The sequence below is a fragment of the Pseudophryne corroboree genome, chromosome 5 (assembly GCF_028390025.1).
Source record: "Pseudophryne corroboree isolate aPseCor3 chromosome 5, aPseCor3.hap2, whole genome shotgun sequence".
NCBI classification, from domain to species: domain Eukaryota; kingdom Metazoa; phylum Chordata; class Amphibia; order Anura; family Myobatrachidae; genus Pseudophryne; species Pseudophryne corroboree.
Genome location: NC_086448.1, coordinates 516,855,611 through 516,878,732, shown reverse-complemented (window position 1 = coordinate 516,878,732; position 23,122 = coordinate 516,855,611). Strand labels below are relative to the sequence as shown.

Below are 23,122 nucleotides of genomic sequence, written 5' to 3'. Positions count from 1 at the left end.
TTTTATTTATTTTTTATAATATCTGACAATGTTTTAAATGATGTCCTGTTGACCATAGATAAAACTAAAAAGTGTTGTGTCAGTTTAATTAATATGGAAATTAAAGTGTGGTGCAAGGCATACCTGTAGTATTTTTGAAGATGCAATTGTTTTAAAAACTTGCAGATTGTTCCCTCGTTACACAAGTGTCTATATGTTTACATAATCTTCCTGGAACTAAGATTTACATAATGCATTACCTTGAATAAAGTGCACAATTGTTGGTAAAATATTATATGTTTATTACTGTAGTAATATTTTTGAACATCAAAACAACATGGCTACATGTGAGTATCACAGGCAGAGATGGACCAAGCAGCAAGCAGATGACACTGACACAAATGAGATAGCAGAACTCAGTACTCGGCAAAATTCAGCTTCTGACAAACTGAGAAATTTAAGTAACAAAATAAAATATTACACACCCTGCCACACAAAAATTTGGACCCAACTGAGAAAGAATTAGGATCCACCACACAAACACAGCAATACATAGCACACTAGTAAGAGGAAGATGGCTCTGTTGTTTCTGAAAATAAGCTCACAGGCTACAATACCTCCAAACATTAATAATACATTTCACTAAGAGGGAGTTAGCCATTCTGGACACACAAGCCAACTCCAAAATAACATAGAGGCAACATGAAAAACATGGGTGCTGCCCATCTGGAGAGACATCACTTTCTTTTTTTTCGCCCCGCCTGAGGCTGTTCTTCTTGGCTTGGTCTGCGGAGCAACCTTCGTTGGGCCTGCCCAGTGGCCTGTTCTTCCTGGGCAGGGGCAGGGGAGGGAGCCGATGTGGGTGGCTCTCTGCCACTGTGGGCAAGGGAGACAGCGATGGCCTGGAGCCCTTGCAAGATGTTAGTTGCAAGGCTTTGGAATGAGGAGGCAAGTTGTTCTTGTCCCTGCCTGATCTCTGCCAGACCTTGGCAGAGTTGAGCAACACCTTGCTCAACACTGGTTCGGTGCTCACTGAGCCGGACAGCTATCTGGCTTACCTCCCGGAGGACCCCGTCTTGAAATGCATTTAGGCTCTCACCATACCTAGCTATTTCAAGCAGGATCTCCGGGATAGCAGAGGGTTGGGTGGGGGGGCCAGTAGGAATCTGCAGAGGTGGGATTTGTGGGCCCACACGCCCAGACCCACTAGGTCCCTCCACCTCAGCCTCAGCCACATAACCTTCCTGTGACTCTAACTGATCACCCCCCTGTGCTGTGTTTTGTGGCAAGCAAATAGAAGAATGTGTGGGAAAAGAGTACAATAAAAAATTAATTTTATTTAAAAACATACAGTTTAAATTGCAGACAAATACGTGTGTAAACTTACCTGGCAAGTCATGTTCCGTCAGGATCTCAGGCAGGTCCGTGTCCATATTTGACACCCCTTGGGCCTCCTCATAACTGATACAGGGCATCGCCATCTCCTCCAAGTCTGTAAACTCCACAGCGACAGATGGTCCTCCACCTGTAGCCCTAGAGGCATTCCACTCCGCAGACCTCTTTGCCTTCAGGCGGGATTTGAAGTCGGCCCAACTACATATGTTTGTGGAAATAGGGGCAAAGTAGAGTATTATTATTTCTGTCTAAAAATATATAGGACACATGTTCTGCTTTTGTTTGCTATACATAACATCACATGTAACTACATTTTTAAGACAACTTAGCACAGAGAATGGACTGCCAAGATGCACTTACCGTCGTCTAACTTCCTGTGATGTTCTGACGACAGAGCCAACTTCATTCACAGAATGTGTGATGTCCCTCCAGATGCGATCTTTCGTAGCAGCACCCATGTTTTTGGGGCCTCTATGTATTTTGGACATGGCCTGCGTGACCAAAACACGCAACTCCCTCTTAGTGAATGCTGGCTGTCTTTTCTTACGTCTGGAGGTAGCCTGTGAGCTTTCTTCCTGCTGCTCCTCACCATCTTCCTCGTCACTAGCAGCTTCTGTCTGTTGTGCTTGTGTGGCTAATGCTGATCCTCCATTAGTTTGGCCAGTATGTGTGTGTGGCAGGGTATCCCCACTTAATTGTTGGGGCTCAGAAGCTGACATTTCCCGAGTACTGGGTCCTGCCTCTTCAACATCCGCAGAGGCGGATTCCATCATCCGTCTCTGGCACTCGATGCGTTCTTTCGCCAATGCCATCTGCTGCTGCATAATGCGGTCCATCTCTGCTGCTAATTCCTCACGAGTAGCTATGTTGCAGATGTCGTCTGTACGCCCAGGTGTGTGCCTATTTATACCTACGTGCGGCGCGTTCATTCACACAGGTGTACAGTATGCTAATCTTGCTACTGATTGTACTGCTTATTTAATGGCCTGGTTTGCACGCTGTGAGTGTTTTGGTGATGAATGGAGTTTGTGTTTCTGGCTCGTGCGATAAGGTGCTCTTGGACTTTTCTGAGTGAGTAATTTTAGCATTGTCAAGCATACAATTTTCCGTTTTTTTGCTTTTAGCATATACACTGTATTAATTAATTTTTGCGAAGTTCCGTTTGTGCGTATTCGTGCAATCGTGTTGTTAAATGCAAGTATGTTTGTTGGTGCAATGCAGGTGTTTTTCTGATGTACTTAGTTTTTTTTTAATTTTGTTTTCAATGTTGATTTTTTTATGTAATTTTTGCACATAACCTGTACTTTACTGTTTCTGTTTTGTGGAGTAATGTTAAAATGTTGGTCTTAGTCTCATTTTGTGTCTTTTGTAGGTGTTTCTTTTTGGAGAAGGACTCCATTTTGATTTTGTGGCCAAATTCTGGTCTTTTTTGTGGACACAGCTTGTGACACTAATTGAGTGTCTTATTTTGACGAGCAGGTAAGTCCCCTAGGCCTGTGTGTTGTGGAGTATGTGTGTGTTCAAAGTGTTTTCATTATGTTTGTCAGCACTATTTTGAAAAAATACACTTATTATTTCCAGGATTGTTCTGCAAAGTAGTGATGTTATTGCCTGTAATAGCTACTAAAGGACTACATTTTGTGTGGAATCTAGTTTAGAATTATAACATAATTTTCATTATTTATACTTAGGTGTATTTTTTTTTGTTTTAGCTCTTATTATGTGTCTGTTTGGTAGGTTTTTTTTTTTTTTAGGGGTTAAACTATGTTTTTTTTTCCCTTTTTTAATTTGTGTTTCTCCTTTTTTGTCTCAATTTCAAATTGGTCTGTAATTGAATCCAGAAACAATGTCGTATGCTCCTGCAGTAAGTTTACACCCTGAATTTTTATTTAGTTTTAAGGTTGTACATTTTTTTTTTTGCATTTGTCTTATTCTCAATATTATTATCTTTATTTTAAGTTGGTGATGTCGGTCTTTGTGGCTGCAGAAGCCCTCCCACCCCAACCCACGGAAGCACTCCCACCCCAACCGCCAGCCCCCCAACCGGCTCCTCATCAACCAAGGCAACGGAGGCGTGCTAGGCCACCAATTTTCCGCACCCGTGTCATACTTTTTGGGATGCCAGATGATGTGGTTTTGCGTAGATACAGGCTGCCACCACATCTAATCCTAGACACTCTCTCCATAATAGAGAGTGATCTGGAGTCTTCAATTCGGTATCCTACAGCAATACCACCATTGACACAATTCCTTGCTGTGTTACATTTTGTGGCCACAGGCTCATTCCAGCATGTGGTTGGAGACCTGGTTGGCATGTCGCAGGGCCAGTTCAGTAAGGTCCTGCGGCGTGTCAGCCAGGCTTTCCTAAAGCGTGTTAAGCAATTTATTGCTATGCCTTTGGATGCTGGTGCCCTAGATGTGGTGAAGCGGCAATTTGAGGAAGGTGGTAGTCGCTTCCCACATGTTATTGGGGTTGTGGATGGCACACATGTAGCTATTGTCCCACCAAGACATAATGAAGAAATTTATAGAAACAGGAAACTGTTTCATTCTCTGAATGTAATGGTTGTTTGTGGGCCATCCCTCCAGATCCTGTCCCTGAATGCTAAGTTCCCTGGGAGCTCCCATGACGCACATGTTATTAGACAATCAGGGATATGGCAGAGATTAAGATCAACTCAACGCCAAGACATGTGGTTATTGGGTGAGTTATTTTTTTAATTTGGTACTTAATTTTTTAATACCTAAATAATATTCACATTCTAATTTAATGTTCTCATCAAACAGGAGACCGTGGATATCCTTGCACCCCCTGGCTCATGAGTCCTTACCGTAATCCCAGGCCAGGACCACAGACGGCATTTAACTCCGCGCTTACTGCCACTAGACAGCTGGTGGAGCGCACAATTGGTGTGCTTAAAGGACGTTTTCGTGTGCTCCACCGCACTGGTGGCGATATCATGTATTCGCCGGAGATGGCAAGTAAAATAGTGGTCCTGTGCGCTATACTTCATAACATCGCGGTAAGGAGTCGCGTTGAGCTTCCTGACACAGAGGAATTGCCAGATGAGGAGCCAGGGGTTGGGCGGAGATTTGGTGGTGGGAGTGTTTCCCGGAGGGGCAGCCAAGTAAGGGCAAGCATTGTCCAAGAATATTTCAGGTATAGTGTATTTTGTTATCCTTTTGGAAATTACTAAAAAACCCTGTATGCTTATGGTCATTTTGAGCACATGTCATTTAGGTTGTTTTTGTAAGGTCATTGTGTAATTGTTAGGGTGTGTTTGAATATATTATTCCGTTTGTTTTTTTTTTTTTAATTATAAAATGTTAAGCTTACAATGTTTTTTCAGGGAATATAATAATGTGTCGTTGCTAATTTTTTTTTTTTTTTTTAAATCATGTTTTCTTTGAACAAAACACCAACATATGTTTCAAAATGTTGAACATTTTGTGACTGTGCAGCTGATTTTTCACACCAAATGTGGTGAGTACACTGTGTTTTTTATTAATTTTATACAAAGTGTGTATGTATTGGGTGTTGTGTCAGAATAGTTTTTTTTCCTTGCTCTTCCGCGACTGCGTATTTCCGCTCTAGCGAAATAATGACTCTGCTCTTCCCAGCATTGACTCTGCTCTTCACAGCATTGACTCTGCTCTTCACAGCATTGCAAACATCAATAAAGTTTATTTCAATGACAGCATAGATTTTACACAAATCACATGCCAACACACACTATAAATATATGCCCAAACAAGGAAAACGCCATTGCCATGATGCGTGCTGCCCCGTTCACACGGCGGGAACTCCGCGTGCTGGTGGCGGTAATGGACCGACGCGTAGGCCGCGTTGGGCGTTTTATCCCAAATAGGGTAAAACGCGAGGCCTACGCGGAGGTCCGCCGCTTACTACGGGGGCGCCTCCGCAGTCGCAGGACCATCATCCAGCTTGAGAGGCGCTGGAGCGACCTGCGGAGGCGCACGCCAGACCTCCTGGCGGAGCTCCGCCAACAGATCCGGACCCTACGTGTCCGCAGTAAGTAACATTTCGTGCACAGACGGGATTAACGCATAACCTTTGCATACTATCGTTAAGTGTGAGTGCCAAAATTTGCACATAGAAAATTTGCATGAGTGTGTGTAGGTAGATTATGCAGTGATGCATAACTCCCAATATGACCTTTTGCAAGAGGAAACGAAAACTCTGCTTAGGTATTTGTAACTTAATAGTTATTCTCCAGATTTCTATGCACAAGTAATGGAAATCATACATTAAGAGTGAAGTGACGGAGAAGAACATTCTGTCCCTCCTGGCGAGACTCATGTTGGGAGGTATGGTACTGACTGTATGTTGTTGGCCATAATTAATACACAGGCCGAAAAGTATAATAAATTTCCGGATCATTGTTTTAGTAAAAATTAACAAATGTGGGTCAATTTTGACACTGGGGATGTTGTTTAGATTTAAAAATGAGAATATATTTGTAAATGGATAGACGGTATTTAATATAGTTGAATTTGAATCTGTTTGTTTGATAAGGCCAAAATCACCATGAAATATATTTAAATAACTTAGTCATGTTAACCCTGTTTCTTTAACATGGTACAGAACAGAGTAATAGAAATATACTGTGATTTTTTTTTTCATGTTTTTTAATAATTTTAACATATGTCATTATAGGGCGAGCACAACGGCAAGGTGCTGGTGCTGGTAGTCCACACCAGCAACATTCCCCATCCCCTTCCCGATCACACTCCCCCTCTCCTGCCCAATCCCCCTCTCCTGCCCAATCCCCCTCTCCTGCCACCTCCCCCTCTCCAGCCACCTCCCCCTCTCCTGCCCAATCCCCCTCTCCTGCCCAATCCCCCTCTCCTGCCACCTCACCCTCTCCAGCCACCTCCCCCTCTCCTGCCCAATCCCCCTCTCCTGCCCAATCCCCCTCTCCTGCCACCTCACCCTCTCCTGCCACCTCCCCCTCTCCTGCCCAATCCCCCTCTCCTGCCACCTCACCCTCTCCTGCCCAATCCCCCTCTCCTGCCCAATCCCCCTCTCCTGCCACCTCACCCTCTCCTGCCCAATCCCCCTCTCCTGCCACCTCCCCCTCTCCTGCCCAATCCCCCTCTCCAGCCCAAGCCCACTCTCTTTCCCAATCCCCCTCTCCAGCCCACACCCCCTCTCCAGCCAAAACCCACACTTTTTCCAAATTCTCCTCTCTGCCCCCCTCACCCTCTGTGTCCGTAAAAATAACACCACCACCCTCACCCTATCATTCCTTAACCCACTCTGCAAGTCCCTCCCCCTTACATCCAGTCACGCAATGGGACCCTCCTTCCCCCATCCTGCCTCCTTCCACCATCCAGCCTCCATCCCCCATCCAGCCAACCTCACCCCTCCAGCCTCCATCCCCCAGCCAGCCAACATCACCCCTCCAGCCTACATCCCCCAGCCAGCCAACATCACCCCTCCAGCCTACATCCCCCAGCCAGCACCTAGCACCCATCCAGCCTCCATCCCCCAGCCAGCCAACAACGCCTTCAGAATGGGCAGCAGAGGCCCCAGAGCCACTCGAGGGAGGTTGTGAAGTGTCAGAGGATAGTAAGTTCGCACACATTCCTTATTTTTTTTTTAAAAACAACAAAATGAAAAAATATAAAATGCATTGTTGTACTGTGTATAATCTTTTGTCTATGTTAAATGCTTGTCTTCTTCATCATGGTATGGATGATGCATTCTCATTTGTGTGCGGGACATTATATGTACAGTGTGTCCATCTGGTTGTAAATCACTATGTCGACAGGTTTGCCTGCACAACAACCTTTGTATGTGAAACATTATCTGCAACACATTTAGACCTGAGTTTTTTATTTTTTTTTTATTTTTTTTTATTTAATTTGTTTGGGTTTTGCAAGTTACATTCACAAAATGATTATTTTATTTATTAAAAACGAATTGTCCTTAATTTTTTTGTAAGGCAGGCTTTCAGGGAGTGTTGGCATGCTAGGATATGTTGTCCTCCTGAAGGTGTTGATATGCAGTGTGATGATGCAGGTCAAAACAGCACAAAAAACAAGTCTGCTTCACTACAGATGTGAATGAAGTCCAGTATGGGGTTACATGTACTAATTTGTGGTTGTGATTCTAGATAGGATGTTTACCTTTGCAAACAAACAAACAAACACACAGTTACAGTTATTTCCCACCTTCGAGAAGAGAAGTAGAATGTGAATTGTTGCCATGGACAACATCACACCCTCAATAGAACTCCCATCTTAGTAAATGTACATCATAGTGTGGTAGACTTTTACACATTGTAATTTAGCTATGTGTAACATTGCTGAGTATGCTTGTGTGTTGGTATGCTACTGTTTAGTCATTTCTACATACATGATGTATATCATTTGATATGAAAGTGTGCTTTGTGGAATTGTGATGTAATAGGAAATGTTTTTTTTTAATAATTATTCATTTTTACTCTGCATTTCAGATGGTGCCATTGGAGATCCCACAAGGCTGGCAGGCATCGTTGGCCATTTGAGATTACAATTGGAGGCCATGTTGGCGGAAGTGAATCATTTGGCCAATTTAATTTAAGTTTTATAAAAAAAAAAAACGTTTATAAAAATGATAAACAAAAAAATTGTTACAAAATAAACAATCATTATTTACTGTTATGCGCTTGTGATGTTTTTTAAGCAACAATCTAAAAGCATATTGCAATGCAGAAATTGGTTAGCTTTAAAAAAAAAAGGAGTTTAAATCTAATTTATTACATACAAATTAGGTTAGGTAGCTTATTTTATTTTTAAAACAAGTAAACACATACATTCACACACTACACATACACACCAAATTATGCTATCTACATTTCTGTCAGGTACAGTTTATACATCTCTTGCACTTCTTTATAAAAAAAACATGGTAATGAGCAATTATGCCTACAAACTTTTCTTAAGGTATTCTTAGCAGACTTAATTGGTCATGCACATAATCAATTATTACACTAATTGGATTTATAATTGAGGGACGCTTGCTGAGTTAGAATTGCAAGGTGTCATCTAAATTAGGTTAAAAAAAACCATTGCTGTGCGTTTGTTTGCACAAAACTTAGCATATTTAAGAGGAATGTGTAAATCTACGATGACATCGTATTTTTGCGATGAGGTTTGTGTGTATGCGTTGTATTCGCAATAATGCGTTGTAATTTGGCATACGCCTACCTTGTATAATACTGCGTACGAAATCGCAAAAAACCGTTGGGGGCGGATGTTCGCTATTTTACTACATTAACGCAACTTTGCGAATATGTTGTGCGAACGAAAAACTTAGCGACCAACTCGGAATGACCTCCATTAACCCTGATATTGAGATATTGGCTGCTATCCTAATAGATGCAATCCTTTTTTGGATGATAAAAATGGCCTGTCCTATGGTCATTAAAGCGTTATCAAATTAAAGTCCGTTTTTATCAGCCGAAAAGTACCCACAATCATGTGAAAACACATGGGATCCGGAATAATCTCCCGATCCCATGTGTTGTCGGAGCTCCGATAGCTGCCTGAGGCACCCGACGCATAATTCCGGATAAGTGTCACATATTGAGGCTAATTGGATAGCTTTGGCTGAATCCATTAGCTGCTGTAAATTACTGCAGCTGACTGGATACCATCCATAATTTGATAAACTATTAAAACACTTATTTTCATTGCTTTTTATTCAAATGAATGACAAATCAAATAGTTTCCTCTATTAGCAAAAAAACACACTTCAACAGATTAATAACGCCTACATCTAGTACCTGTGTTGACTTTCAAGTGTTAGGCTCTATGTTTGCATTTTCATGGAATTGTTCTTTATAAATTAATTTGAGCAAAGTCTTTTTGTTTTGTATCTGTATGGGGTATTTACATTGCCATGCAGTTGGTACCATGTATAATGGTAATTAGCATTTACCTAATTTATATAACTGCTACTAGTCTTACTGCCTGCTTTATATAAGCAAGCATCCTTACATGGAAATATTGGTTATAAAGATAAACATTATAATTGTGGCAAATCAAGAATCTAAACATTTGGGTGAATATGTGATTTTAGATAGGTACCATTTGTTATCTCTATGATTATCAAATTGAGGATTTAATAATACTGACTTTGGTTCTATAATAGAGTTTACTAGCTAAATACCTGTGCTTCCCTACGGAATTTCAAGTGTATTCACAAAGAGATTACAAGCGCTGGTATTTAAGCAAATCTAATACTGCTTTTAAAATAGGCTCCCTTGTGGTAGGATGTTGTTGAGAACTGGTAGCATCAAAGTGCCCCTCCTTGAAACCGCCCGAGAACACACCAAAACAATAAACTGATTTTGTTGTACGGGAATCTGTAGTCTCTGTGTCTTATTTTCTGGACAATGGGATATACCTAAAGTTAACTGGTTAGTTTATCACAGAAGATCAGCAATTAGACTTACATCAGGACATGCTCTGCCTGCCGCTGACAATCTTTGTCAGGTGGCACCTCCGGACTGGCCTTCACTGATGCTGTCCAACATCTAATCCAGAGTGTGCACAAAAGATTCAGTAGCGCTCCTGAATCTTTTGTGCACACTCTGGATTAGATGTTTTAGACATACTACACCATATTATTTCCATTTGGCTTTCTTCCGAGGTAATCTGTTATTGAAAGGAACCACATGGACGGATGATTGAAGGCCCACATACCATCTTTAATCTGCTGATTGACTTCTATGAGATACGTTTTCTGAAAGGTTATTGGACATTTATGTTGAAACAGGACTGAGCGCCGTATCACACTCCATTTTCTATATATATTGTCTTTCTTTACAGCGATTTGGTGGTCCCTTGGTTTGTGTTCAGCTGCATAAGTTCATTGTTTGCGCCTTGGAACGGTTCAATCTGTTTGTATTTTACATCTGAAGATTCAACTGGCCACCATTACAGTACGTTTCATTTAACATTCGTGAAAATTTGCTACAATTTATTCAGAAAATGTCATACAATATATTAAAAAAAGCTAAAATTGTTACTGAATACAATTTAAGAGTCAACAATGTAATATAATTTAGATATTTGATGTATAATCTGCATATTTGTAGATGGTTAAGTAAGTAATTTACAAGGTTATCTACTATAAATATTTTAAGGATCAATTTCTGATCATTTATGGTTGACAACACTTTTATTGTCCTATGTTGAGTTTTGAAAGACAGCAGATCTTGCGTGTTTGGATCAGCAGTTGAGATGATGGCGGTCACATGACCGACATCAATGCAGCGACACTGAAGATCCTGATACTCCCCACTCCCCTACCCTAACTATAACCCTCTGGAGGTGACGACTACGGTAAACCCTTGGGGGGTGTTGGCTATGGCCCCCTAGTGCCTAACCCTAACACCGTCCGCCACCCCCCATACCCTAGCCCGTCAATGTTCTGATGCCGGTCTCCTAAATGGTGTCGGGATTCCAGCGTCAGACACATGACCGCCTGCATCCCAACCTCAGGGATGCCGAATGCATCCCATTATGCTATGACATTCCTTTCCACTTGGCTGTCACATTCACAGTGTCTTTTGTTTGGCTGGTGACACTTGCCCACATATCTATACAGTAGTTAAGTGGAAAGTTGGTACAATGGAATTTTCTATAGAATGAATGACTAACTCTAATTTCCTGGTACAGTTAAGAAATTTCTCTTTGGGAGAAATGGAATAGACATGGAATTTGATAGTGTGAGAGGTAGTGGAGTGTCTGGTGCAGTGTAATAGTGCACTTACTTTGCTCCACCTGCTCTCTCCTTCAGGCTGCTGAAGCATTGCAGATAGTCCAGGAGTGCAGGTCAGATGCCTCTCTAGGGAAGAGAGAAGGGGAGGAAAGAGATGAGGACCAAGAAACCACATAATGATATTACATGGTGGTTGCCAATAGAGCCCACCTCACAACCGAACTGACCTACAAGGAATAACCTCAGTATCTCATTGCAACTACATGCATCATACAGACTTCGCCTACGAGGGGAAGACACACAGTAGTACACAAATTGTCCATCTTAGCACCCATGTACGTCAGACAGACAAGGCACAACAAATGCACATCATTGAGACTACTCACCATGCTAACACTGGCCACTTTTATTTATGCTCACTGCACCTATAGTGAAACACAGACAGCCTTCCCCAGCTGACCATACTACCATAGCTACCTGAATATGCATCATAGCACCCAATAGTACAACATCAACTGACCCTAGTGTACAGTCAATAAACTACACTACAATAAACTACTCTACAATAAATTACCTTAACAGTATGCAGATCTGTTTATTATTACTAACATACAAGATGAAGTGCAGAATACAATCAATAGGTTATATCATAGCAGGCAAGAACAGAATCAATACTACAGAAATATATACTGATGTTAGGGAAAGGGGATGGGCCTATTCTACTCTAACTACAGATAATAATACAGTATCAAGTGCACAGTCTGTGTGGAAATGGGCTTCAAACACCCAAAGCCCTATTTGGTGGCACAACCCTAGTGCCTGGAGGTTTACTGGTGGCACGGGCCTAGCACCCGGAGTTATTTACAGACCCCATGGCCTAATGGAAAACTTAATAGGGCCTCGGACCTGATGCCTGGTTAACCATTAGGAGCAATACCCTGGTGATGTACAGTAGTGGGTATTGTTAGTGTAGCAGCACCCCACTGAGATTTTATCTGCTCTAGCTGACCTCGATGAACACAAAGGCGGACCCTCTGCACTGGTACACAGGGGTTAGCATTACTCCTCAACTTGCCAAACACTGGATTCTCTCTTGGTGTTGGCTTGACACTGGATTTTTGACTCTCATCGAACTTCACCTGAACAGCAAGAGGCCAGTATGAGCTCTTTTGCAGAAGCCCCCTTACCACTATGGCTTAGGTATCTAGAGGTCTACAGGCTTGTCCCAACGTCTTCTTCCTTCAGGCATGTTTTTCCGTCTTCTGTCTTTCAGTATCTTCTGTCTTCTTCCTGTTGGGTCTTACCTCTTCTGCTGCGACTCTTCTTCTTTGAGATCTTCGGGGGATATTCTCTGCTCCCTCACTGGCACTGGACTCTCCCTGCCCACTAGTGCCATCACATAAAAGAATAATGTAGGCTCTAATTTGCCTCCATAATCTGCGACTGGCTCGCAGCCAGCACCAGTTTCAAAATGATGTAGCACCTCTTCTTCCAGAGCTGGGTTTCCGATCTTCTGCCACAGGGCTGGAATTCTGCTCTGAAGTCAGCTTCTCTGCCAGCTACCCTGTTACAGTAAACCTGGATACATGACTTGAACTGATCTGCTAAAACCTAATGCATTGATAGCAGAAATTAAAACAGATTCAATGCTAAAAGCTGTCAAACCTTTAGTTTATTTCTTGCTTGCAATTGATGTTGCAATATAAAGAAAGTAAAGCATACTTTCCTACCCTCCCGTAACCTGCGGGAGACTTGCGATTTTTGCGGTAGTTCCCCGCAACCCCGAAAGGGTAGGTGGCTCTCCCGCATCTTGCCCAAACCCTTCCACTTCCTGTTGAAGCAGGCAGGGTGAAGATAAAGACACTGAAAGCACAGCTGCGGGGAGGAGGAGGAGGCGGGACTAAAATTTGAGATCGTGTCATTTAGGGGTCTAGTGATGCGGCACTCTGGGCCCACCCCCTGAAGTGTCAGGCTGCATCTCCTCTCCAGACTTTTCCCGGAGAGGAGCCAAAATAAGTAGGTAAAAAAAGTAGGTAACTATGAGTAAAGACATATTACAGATACATTGAAGTATTTTAGGAACAAGTTATTTTACACTTATTAACAATTCTACAGGGTCAAGCTTTCATTACCTCTATTAAAGCTAAAACAATAAAACTGTAATTTAATATTCATGCCTATGTGGCAATAAATGGTACAGCTCACCATTAGCATGACCCTTTGTATCCTCTTTTTCATTGTCTAATAGAAAGCACATACAATTCTTGCTGAGTGTCAGTTAAGCAATTAATTTTTCACACATTGAATACCTTTTACCAGATTACTTCAATGTATTTCCCTGCAGATGCTGGGATGCAGAAGTAGTTAGAAAAATAGAAATTATATTTTTATTAGACATATTTGCTTGTCAACCCCATTAGCGGGGGTGTTAGAAACTAAATATTTTGGGGTATATTTTCTATTGCAAAGCTACCGATCCTTGACGGCTATGATTAACCATGCAACAGTATATCTATCCCATAGACTTTTCATGGAAATTGATTATGCTAATGTTTATATCAAATCACATGATTGTTAATGGCAAGTGATGACATTAATTTAAGCAATCATATGACAGAAACCAATCATTCCAGGATTTGTTAGCCTATCGCATTAATGATTTATATGGGTAAGGCTTTCCTGTGTATTTTCAGCTGTGTGGAACAATTAGTGGGCGGTCTGATTGTCATCACCTCTCTAGTTAGGTCAGGCACTTGCTGAATGTTTCTCAATGTGTCTGCCCCTAAATCAGGTAATGCATGCTGCCACATGGGTTGAAGATGATCACTTTGTGCAATTAAGTAGCAGTTAGCATTGGTCTTGACTTCAAATGGAATGACTTTGGAATGGCATGAAATCAAACCTGGTAAATGTGCTCCATAAAACAGATCCACTGTCATGATACAACACTTTCTTATGTTCCTGAACATGCTCCATGTTTATTTTCTATAAGTGCCTAAACTTGCTCAGTCTGAGCTCACCACTATCTAGCTGCCTCTGATCATCTTTGATTGTTTTAGATATTGAAAGGGCCTCTTGCATAAGTGTTGGGTGATCTTTAGGTTGACCCTAATCTTATGCAATTTAGGAATCCCTGATATTAACTTGTTTTTGGATTCTGCTATTAATGTGCAAACCAGCTACTTCAGTTCTGTTACATTTACAACATTATTACAAGCATCTACAGGAGGCATATCAAAATCACAACTGGGCTGAATTATCAAGGTCCAAGGGGCCTATTTATCACCATCCTGTTGGCAGAGTGTACTGGGTTATCCGGAGCAGTGACGTCAGTCCACACCCTTATACTGCTTTCAGATCGCAAATGCCGGATCCCACCCGGTAAGAGAAACGTGTCCTTACCGGGTGGGATCCGGCATTTGCTCTGCTTTTGTTGGCTTTCCAACCCAGCAATATACCGGGTCGGTTGCCATAGCAGCGGGGGGGGGGGAGGGGGGCAGCAGCAGGGTGGGGTTGGAGGCGGCGCCGGGAGATGAGCTAATCTCCTGCGCCGCCTCTACCTATGCTGTGAATGGGAACCGTGTCGCATCGACGCGGCTCCCATTCACACTGCGCCTGACCCGGTATTCAACCCGGGTATAATCCTTCTTTTATACCGGGTTGAATTACCGGGTCAGGCGACCCGCTAATTTGCCGAAAGTGCTTTCACATCGCACACTGACCCGTGTCGACACGGCAATATGCCGTGTCGATACCGGGTTATTTGTGCGATGTGAAAGGGGTATTAGTGACTTAAACAGTAATGCAGATTTATATAGTGAACACAGGTGACTCAGATGTAACACTGATAGCGGTAATCAGGAGCCCATATATCACTCAAGGTAACAGCATTAGGTAGTGGTACTTATCAGGAGATGTCTGTGGTGATGAAGCATGGAGGACTGCACAGCTATGCAGTCTGGCTCCCTCTGTGGTGAAGATAATGCATGCACTGGAACACTGTGAGTCTCTGTAGCTGAGATCTGCTCCCAGTCTCGGCTCTGCACACTTGTACACCAGGACTCTATCTCTCAGTTTCTGTGTGTCACACTCTCCTCACTCTCTCTGATATGGAGGAACAGAACTTACATCATATGACTCTGACTCCGAGTGACTCCTGGCACTAGAGGTCTAACACTAGGGGATGTGCCCATAGACTGGTACACAGAAGTAGAGAGGTACAGAGCGCAGTATATCCTAAGACATCCGCATCCTTGGATGCGGATGTCATGTGATAAAATCGCCCAAACTCGCACTGCATCGCAGGGATGTATCAATTATCACATGCAGGGAAAGAGCTTGCGAGCAAGCTCTGTCCTTGCGATGACACTCCGCAGCATCATCGGGGTATTTTTCATAAAAAAAATACCCCGATGTCCTGCTGCGCATGCGCATGCGCTTTGCAGCATCACTTTACTGCTCCGGGGTCACATCACAGCATATGGGGGACCCGGCGCCCGGCAGCACTCATCGGAGCAGCGGACACCGGCTTCATGGACAGGTGATTATGATTTTTTTGTTGTTGTTACTTCTTTTTTTTAACACTTTAATCAGCTTGTGTCATGTGATAAAATCACCCAAACTCGCACTGCGATAATTGAAAACATTGCATGGATGTATCAATTATCACATGCAGGCACAGAGCTTGCAAGCAAGCTTTGTCCCTGCGATGACACTCCATAGCATCATCAGGGTATTTTTGGTAAAAAAATACCCCAATGTCCTGCTGCGCATGTGCCGCCCCACCGATATCGCCATCACTGCCGCCGCCCGGTCAACACCACCATTGCGACAACCCCCGTGCGACGCAGACCTCCCCCCAGCAGGATAATATACATATATATATATATATATATATATATATATATATATATAATACACCTTTTATGCGCCAGTTTTCATAAAGCCCTCCAGTGAGTACAATTTCAGAATGTGTAAGCAAAACTGAGAGGCAAGTTAAATTCACCATTGACCTAGTCAAGCATTTTATTATTCTAATTCAATCAGAGTAATTTCATATTCTTTGAAGATGAGCAGTTACATTACTGAAAAAGTGCTTTCTGTCATCAGAATAAAATTATAATATTGTAAATAGTTTATGCTTTGATTTACATCTAATCTACATAACAATTGAAAATTCACAGATAATTGTCAGAATGGGAAGAATGTAAACTAATAAATTAAATTAATCAACTAAGCTTTCAGACTGGGATTTCCAAAATACATTTACCTTGATATGAAGTTAAAAACACCAATTGAGTTAAGCAATAGAATGATGCTGTAAAATTACTTTTTCCGATCAAAATGCTTTCAAATGACCTCGTATTTTGTGTTTTACCTTTTATTTTATTTTTATTTTTTATCATAGATGTTTTCATAACAAAGATATATCCTTTAGCATGTAATGTCTCACGAGCATGACCATTTACCTTCATGTGCTTTTCCCCCTCTTAGACTATTTTCTACTCTATACTCCCTACAACAGTACCTAAACCTCAGTTTCTGCCACCATGTGGTTTATTTCAATGTCCTGTCCCCTGATGCAGAAATGTTTATATACCATGTTCTTGTCTTACATTATCTTGTACTGTAAGCCAGAGCTTCTTAAACGTGGTCCTCAAGGCACCCCAATGGTCCAGGTTCTAGGTATATTCATGGTTCAGAACCAATGGTTACATCAAAATGACTGAAATGTTAATTACATCACCTGTGGTCAAGTATGGATAAACTTAAAAACTAAACTGTTGGGGTGCCTTGAAGACCTATGCTGTATGTCATTGTTTTCCTGTTTGGCTCATTTATTTATGTGTAACACCTGTGGGGTTGGTAGGGTATGTCTAAGTGGTTGAGAGAGGTATCACAGGTGTTGGGTGGCTATGTGACTGACCTTTCCTTTGAAATATTATTACCTGTACCTTGTCTCATAGAACCCTGTTCAGAGAGGTAGGAAAGATTGATATGAATCAAAAGTGAGTCAGCAATTCCAACAGAAAGTCTATTTTTATTATTCTGCAATGAACTCTGGACTTGGGATGATTGGTTAATTAAAGAACGTTGCTTGGGTGGTAAATCACAAAAGGAAAACTTTGACATACAAGGAAAACAGGAATATGCACTTTTTCTACAGTTCACACCACAAACTGTCATCCCATTTGCAAAAGACAAGTTATTAGAATCACGAAGAAGAATAATTAGAATCAGGATGAGAAACAATTGGAATCACAAAATTAAAATACTGTAAAAACTAATTGGAATCAGGAAAATCAAATCAGACGCTGTGCTTTCCATTCTATAATGTTGCCACAAGAAGAATAATGACAATACGTTTCAGTAATCCTAAATACTTTCTAACTTTCCCTAGTCAAGGTAACAAGTATCTTCAACGGCAATAATCATTGGAGCTCATGTTAAAGTCTGCTGTGCCACACTGTGTCAATCGGGGAATTGGGCACACAGTTACTGAGGAAGGGATCCTGGGCTAGAAAATGTCAATATAACTTAGAGGATAATAAAGACTGGATCGCTTCAGCGGCAGTGATCGCAGTCAGAATTACTGTGTGGAGTGAGTACACGCAGTGGCCGCACTGCGTGTGTGTACCCTGGGAGCCCAGTGAGATGCTATCAGCATCTCACTGGCTGCAATTGCCTCTGCCTGATTGACAGGCAGAGGCAGCTGCGGGGCAGGAGGGGGCGTGCCAATGGCGTTAGATCGCCATTGGTGGCGGTTGGGCTGGGCAACTGAGGCATGTCTGGACCATTCAGGGGGTGAGCCACGGCAGCTGCGTGATATCACATGCAACCACTGCAACCTGGGACGTGGCCAGTAACTCCCTGCCAGCATGCAGGAGCTGTGCAGGCAGGGAGCTACTCCTCAGGTACAAAAGCATCACCGCCGTGCAATGCTTTTGTACCTGTGCAGGAGGGGGGGGCTGACATGCGGGGCAGTCTAGCCCTGTGCTGGGCGTCCCCCTGCATGTCAGAGTAAATGATCATAGATGTGCTAAATTTAGCACATCTACGATCAACTCTGAATTACCCCCTCAGTTCTTTATTGCAAAGGGGATTTACCTAGTGAAGGAATAGCAATGTCTCTTGCCAACGGCACTTATTTTGCAATAAGGGGGCTTTTGTATGGAACAAATTCAGTCTCTTTCAGTTGCAGGGATTGATCAACACTTGTATAATTAGCTCAGTCCTTCCAGCAATAACTATCTGTCTGCGTTGCACAAACTCAGTCCTTTAGCACAGATATGTCTCTTATCCTTGCATTTAAACTCTGCTCTGGAGCACAAACATTTCTATTGAACTTGTCCTGGTTTAGCTCTCCTTCTATTGGTCTTAGCAGGTACAATAAGGTGCTGCTGGCTGTACCCTTCTTAATCACTAGCTAGCTTGTAACACAGGTGGTGGAGGCTGAAAAGTACACTTATCTGTGGCTGGCTGTCAGTTTCAGATAGTACTCATTTCAATCCAGGGAACGGAATTTCAAGCTGGCTGTTCCCGCTGTAATGGCTCCTCACTCTGTCTCTAGATGCCTGTGGTATCCGCACCTATCACCAGGCCTGGTAGTGTCCGGTCCTCAGGGCTGCAGCGTCTCAACACCCGCTCTCCAGCAACAATCCAGGGCAACACTCTGCCGCTCTCCTTAACAGTGCTGCCCTTACAATCTAGCATCCTGCAGCTCTCTCCAGCTTACAGCTCCTCGCTCTGCTCCACGTTCCTCCATCTGCCAGGAGACACCATGCTCTCCACCTTCTTCTTCCCAGCACTCCTCGCTTCTCCCAGCAGCCGCTTGCTCTCCTGAGGCCATATGACCGGACCCAGGGCTGCAGTTAACTCATCCCTCCCCAGCCCTTCTCCTGCTGCTGCGGAGCTCTAACAAAGACTTTTAAGGGGCACACGTGCACAGTTCCGGGGTGTCACATATGTACTTTGTTAAGCGTTGCGGAACCCTGTTGGCACCAAATAAATAAATAATAATATTATTAATAATAATAATAATAATAATAAATTGAAATGATAAAGGCAATTAGCTTTGTAAACAAATGTACCTGCTTAACTTGCTCTTGGCTTTAGTATCATGATAAACCTCTACAGTTGGTTAAGACTTATGTAGATACAAAGAACCCACCAAAAGTTTTTTTGTTTTGTTTTTTAAGCAAAAAAGTTTATTTTATTGGGTATTATTGTTAGCAGGGTTTTTTTTTTGTTTCAAATCCAGTATAAATATTGTTTTATATTGAATGAGGACAATTTGAAAATTCCAGACAAGACGCTTCCAAGTAAATTTAGCGATCCTTGGGAGGGTCCTTTTTCATACGTCTTTTATGATATTGTCCAACAGGATACCATCGATTCTTAGTGGTGTAGAACATTTTGCTGAGCTCTTCAATGGTTGGTGCTGGTTTAGGATCTGGGTCACTCAGTTTAGCTTTTAGAACCAGTTCAAGTGATTCCTCATGGCTGTGCAGGGGATCTCGCCGAGGAATAGGCTTGGTATGCTCATAAGGAATATCAACTGAAGGATGGTAGCAGACAATTGTTTTTCCATCGGAATACATAGCCTGTTCCACTTTGCAATTGTAGTCATCGGGAAGTACTGAATACGTAGAAGAACTTTGACGAAATTAAATTCTGTGATCTCCGGTATCCCTCGCCATGTAACCCGAGGATCCAGCCAGAGGAGAGCAGCGGAGACCACGCCAGGCGCACTGTGCTGCCCGGCACCCTCTCACTATGGCGGCCGCCATGATGCGGGGAGGAGGCAGGACTGTCCCCACCAAAAGTTTATATTACAGAAAATGGTGATATAATTCTGTTATGCATTCCACTAACAAAATTGTTACTAATTTAAAAGAAAAAACAGGCAATAAACTATAGAAAAAGTAATTTATAATATACAAGTGTTGAATTGTAAGTTATTTTTAACCATTTCTACAGAGCTTGCTTTTCCAAATTCAGTTTTTCTTTTTCAACCTGATTTACTGGACAAAACAGACTAAATTTATAGAAACTTAGAATTTGCTAAAACATTTCACTCATCTCTCAAAAGTTAAAGTAGAATGAATTAAATATAAACTGAAAGACAGCCTAGAAACCAGGTTACGTGTAGATCCCTTGCTGAATTCCTATTCTCAGTGAACTTCAAAATGATGAGCCCAGACTCAAAATCTGTTATAGAACTGTTGCTTTTCTGCCAACTTCATAGACTTATGCTGTGTTGAGCTTCCTGTAGGCACATCACCGATGAGTATAATTAAGTACAGTAGTTCATGGGCTTCACTGAAGTACTCGCACTACCTAATAATAACACCTTGGAAAACTGCAAGAAATAACTATCTGACAAGAAAGCACAATGCAGTAGTGCAACAATTAATCCAGCCCTTCTAAGAATTTGGTATCCACGTGTCTACAGCTGAAGGGAGGAATTGTTTGAAAGTCCGTTGGGTGTCTGTTTTTTCCTGTCTATTAGATAGCAAAAAACAGATAGCCAATTGACTTTTCAAACAATTGAATATCCCCTGAAGAGTCTTATTTTTCTACATCTGTTATGCCATCATCAACTCTCTTTATGTTTATATTCCAATACTAAGTCACAAACAGCTGCTGTGTCTTAATGCATTGATTCCCAACCTTTCATGATTCATTGCATCCTAGAGTATCAGTATTTTTGTCATGGCACCCCTACTGTAGGTCAAAGGTTTCTTAATGATATATTCCGCAAACCTTTTTAAAATAGGTAAATTGTGTTTTTATGTTACCCTTAGGGTCAGTTGTCATGTGGTAGTGGACAGGAACATGATGATTGGCAGCCACCAGATCTGGTTTTGTCTATCACATGGACCATAAAAAATTTGATCTGGTACTGGACCATCAACCCGTGGCACACCTGCAAATGTCCTATGGCCACGAAACCTAGTTTGGGAAAAACTGCCTTAATGTTTTAGCTTTGTTTGACTTTCCTCCCATAAATTAATCTAGGATTTGTATGTCTAAGTTTTGGGGGTCTATTCATCATAAATTAATTTATAAGAAAAAAAAAAGTCAGGTGCAAATTAACATTTTCACCACGTAATATAAACTTCATAAATATAATGCAGGAGACAATGGGGATATTTCCTGCTTACCTTTCAGTACCAATCTGGCCAACTCAGTCCATACATTAGTATGGGGAACTAAATTCAACAAGCGCCGGGAAAAAAAAATCTGAGCTTTACTGCAGAAACTATGGCGTTTGTTCCCCCACCCTTCGTCACCCTTTATTCACACACCCTTTGCCATCTTTAGATGGCATTTTGTTCCGGTTATGAAGAGGGATCTAATCGGTAACCCTCCACCACTGCTCGGCTCCTTCTGTCAGACGTCATGCATGCATGAACCTAAGTTTATGTATGCATAGAAGCACTGCTAAGTCCGACTTGGCAGTGCTAAGTTCACCACTACTGAAGTGACGGTGAAAGGATTTTTGGGGACTGATGGTCTTCAAATCTGTCTCTGGACCAAAGCAATGTTGAATTCCAAAAAGTAAGTTGTTCAGAGTACCTATGGGTATGATAAATAATAAGATGAGTAGTGGAATAAATAATCATCCCTATGAATGCTGATGTGTCAATTATTGAATAGAGATAGATTAATGAAAAATATTTGGCAACTGAATAGATAAAAAATGACGAACAGTAAAATTAGTAAATGGTATACCCACAAGGGTTACAGAGTTTGAGGTAAGAAGTGGGGTGAATTGGACGGTAAACAAGTAAGTCAATGATTAGGAATTGCCATTCGGAGAAAAAGGAAGGGTAGGTAAAAAAATACATTTCATATGTTTGTAAATCTTTATCAGAAGTATTTGTAAGGAGCGCACCCCCATTCACTCTAATGGGAGCTGCTTACAATGTGTATGCTTCACGATTCCGCTACAGAATGATGATAACGCAGCAACACTGTAGCAGGACCCATCTGTAGAAGCATAAAAGGTCTGATAGAAAAGAACAAATCCCACCCAAATTTCTGGAGTCTTCCTTAAGACTTCTCCCTTTTCATCAATAACCTCTAACACTATATTGGAGGAACGATCAGTTCTAGCCAATTGGCCTAGCTGCAAATATATATTGTGAATGAGATGTAAATAAGAGCCTAATCTGAGTCTTAGCTAGAAGATGATTATTCCACTCTTTTTGTGAGGCCAGTCATGCTAATTTGATGACTCATTGCTCATTCTTATTTACTCCTATTCCAATGTCTGCAAGAGGATTCAAGATCTTACTCCTGGAGCTTATGAATAGAATTAATCTCCATTAATCATTTTATCAGTGTGCCCTTTATAAATTATTTAAAAGCATCTCACACTACCTCTACCCCAGCCATTCCATTATTAGTAGCAAAGTATTCCATGCCACTTCCAAATCCAATTAATCTCCCATTTGAGTTTACCAAAACTATTAATTTTCCAGAATGGTTACCCCCTCTGTAAACCCCAATCTAGGTCTAAGATTAGTGGGGAGTGGTCCGATATCCCTCTAAGTTCATAGCTAATCAACATTATCCTAGGTATCAAATTACGAGAGACAAGGGCTAGGTCTATCCTAGAGAATTAACCATACGTATATGAGAAGCCAGAATACTGCCTCACACCAGGATTTCTCAACCTCAATGCATCCACCAAGCCTATCTCTGCCACAAACTGACTTCCCTTGACAGGAATAGAGCTAATATTCATCTTCTAATGATTCATCCTCAGGTCCAGAACATTATTAAAATATCCCGTACAAATACAGTAACTGGGGTATAAGGGAACTAAGAACTCAGACACATTCTTAAGAGTTTCATTTGAATAAGGTGGGGGAATATATACTGCCAATATTAGGCAGGGCAGGGAGGAGACATGACATTGAATAAACACATAACGCTCCCAAAGGTCAGTCTGCAAACACCCCAGTTCACAACCTGTTGTTTTTCTAATTCACACAGGCACCC

At 41.9% G+C, this 23,122-nt stretch overlaps 1 protein-coding gene and 1 pseudogene across 1 annotated transcript; one reads left to right on the top strand and one right to left on the bottom strand.

The window, feature by feature from the left end:
• Positions 1 to 2,776: 2,776 nt before the first annotated feature.
• LOC134929176 (putative nuclease HARBI1) lies at positions 2,777 to 6,279 on the top strand. The gene is made up of 6 exons (XM_063924945.1): positions 2,777 to 2,853; positions 3,216 to 3,238; positions 3,334 to 4,078; positions 4,162 to 4,534; positions 4,837 to 4,858; positions 6,053 to 6,279. The coding sequence occupies exons 2-5, from the start codon at positions 3,221 to 3,223 to the stop codon at positions 4,838 to 4,840; spliced, it is 1,140 nt and encodes a 379-aa protein (XP_063781015.1). The 5' UTR covers positions 2,777 to 2,853; positions 3,216 to 3,220; the 3' UTR covers positions 4,841 to 4,858; positions 6,053 to 6,279.
• Positions 6,280 to 19,374: 13,095 nt separating this feature from the next.
• Positions 19,375 to 19,899, bottom strand: LOC134929174 (large ribosomal subunit protein mL42-like; annotated as a pseudogene).
• Between the last annotated feature and the right edge of the window lie 3,223 nt (positions 19,900 to 23,122).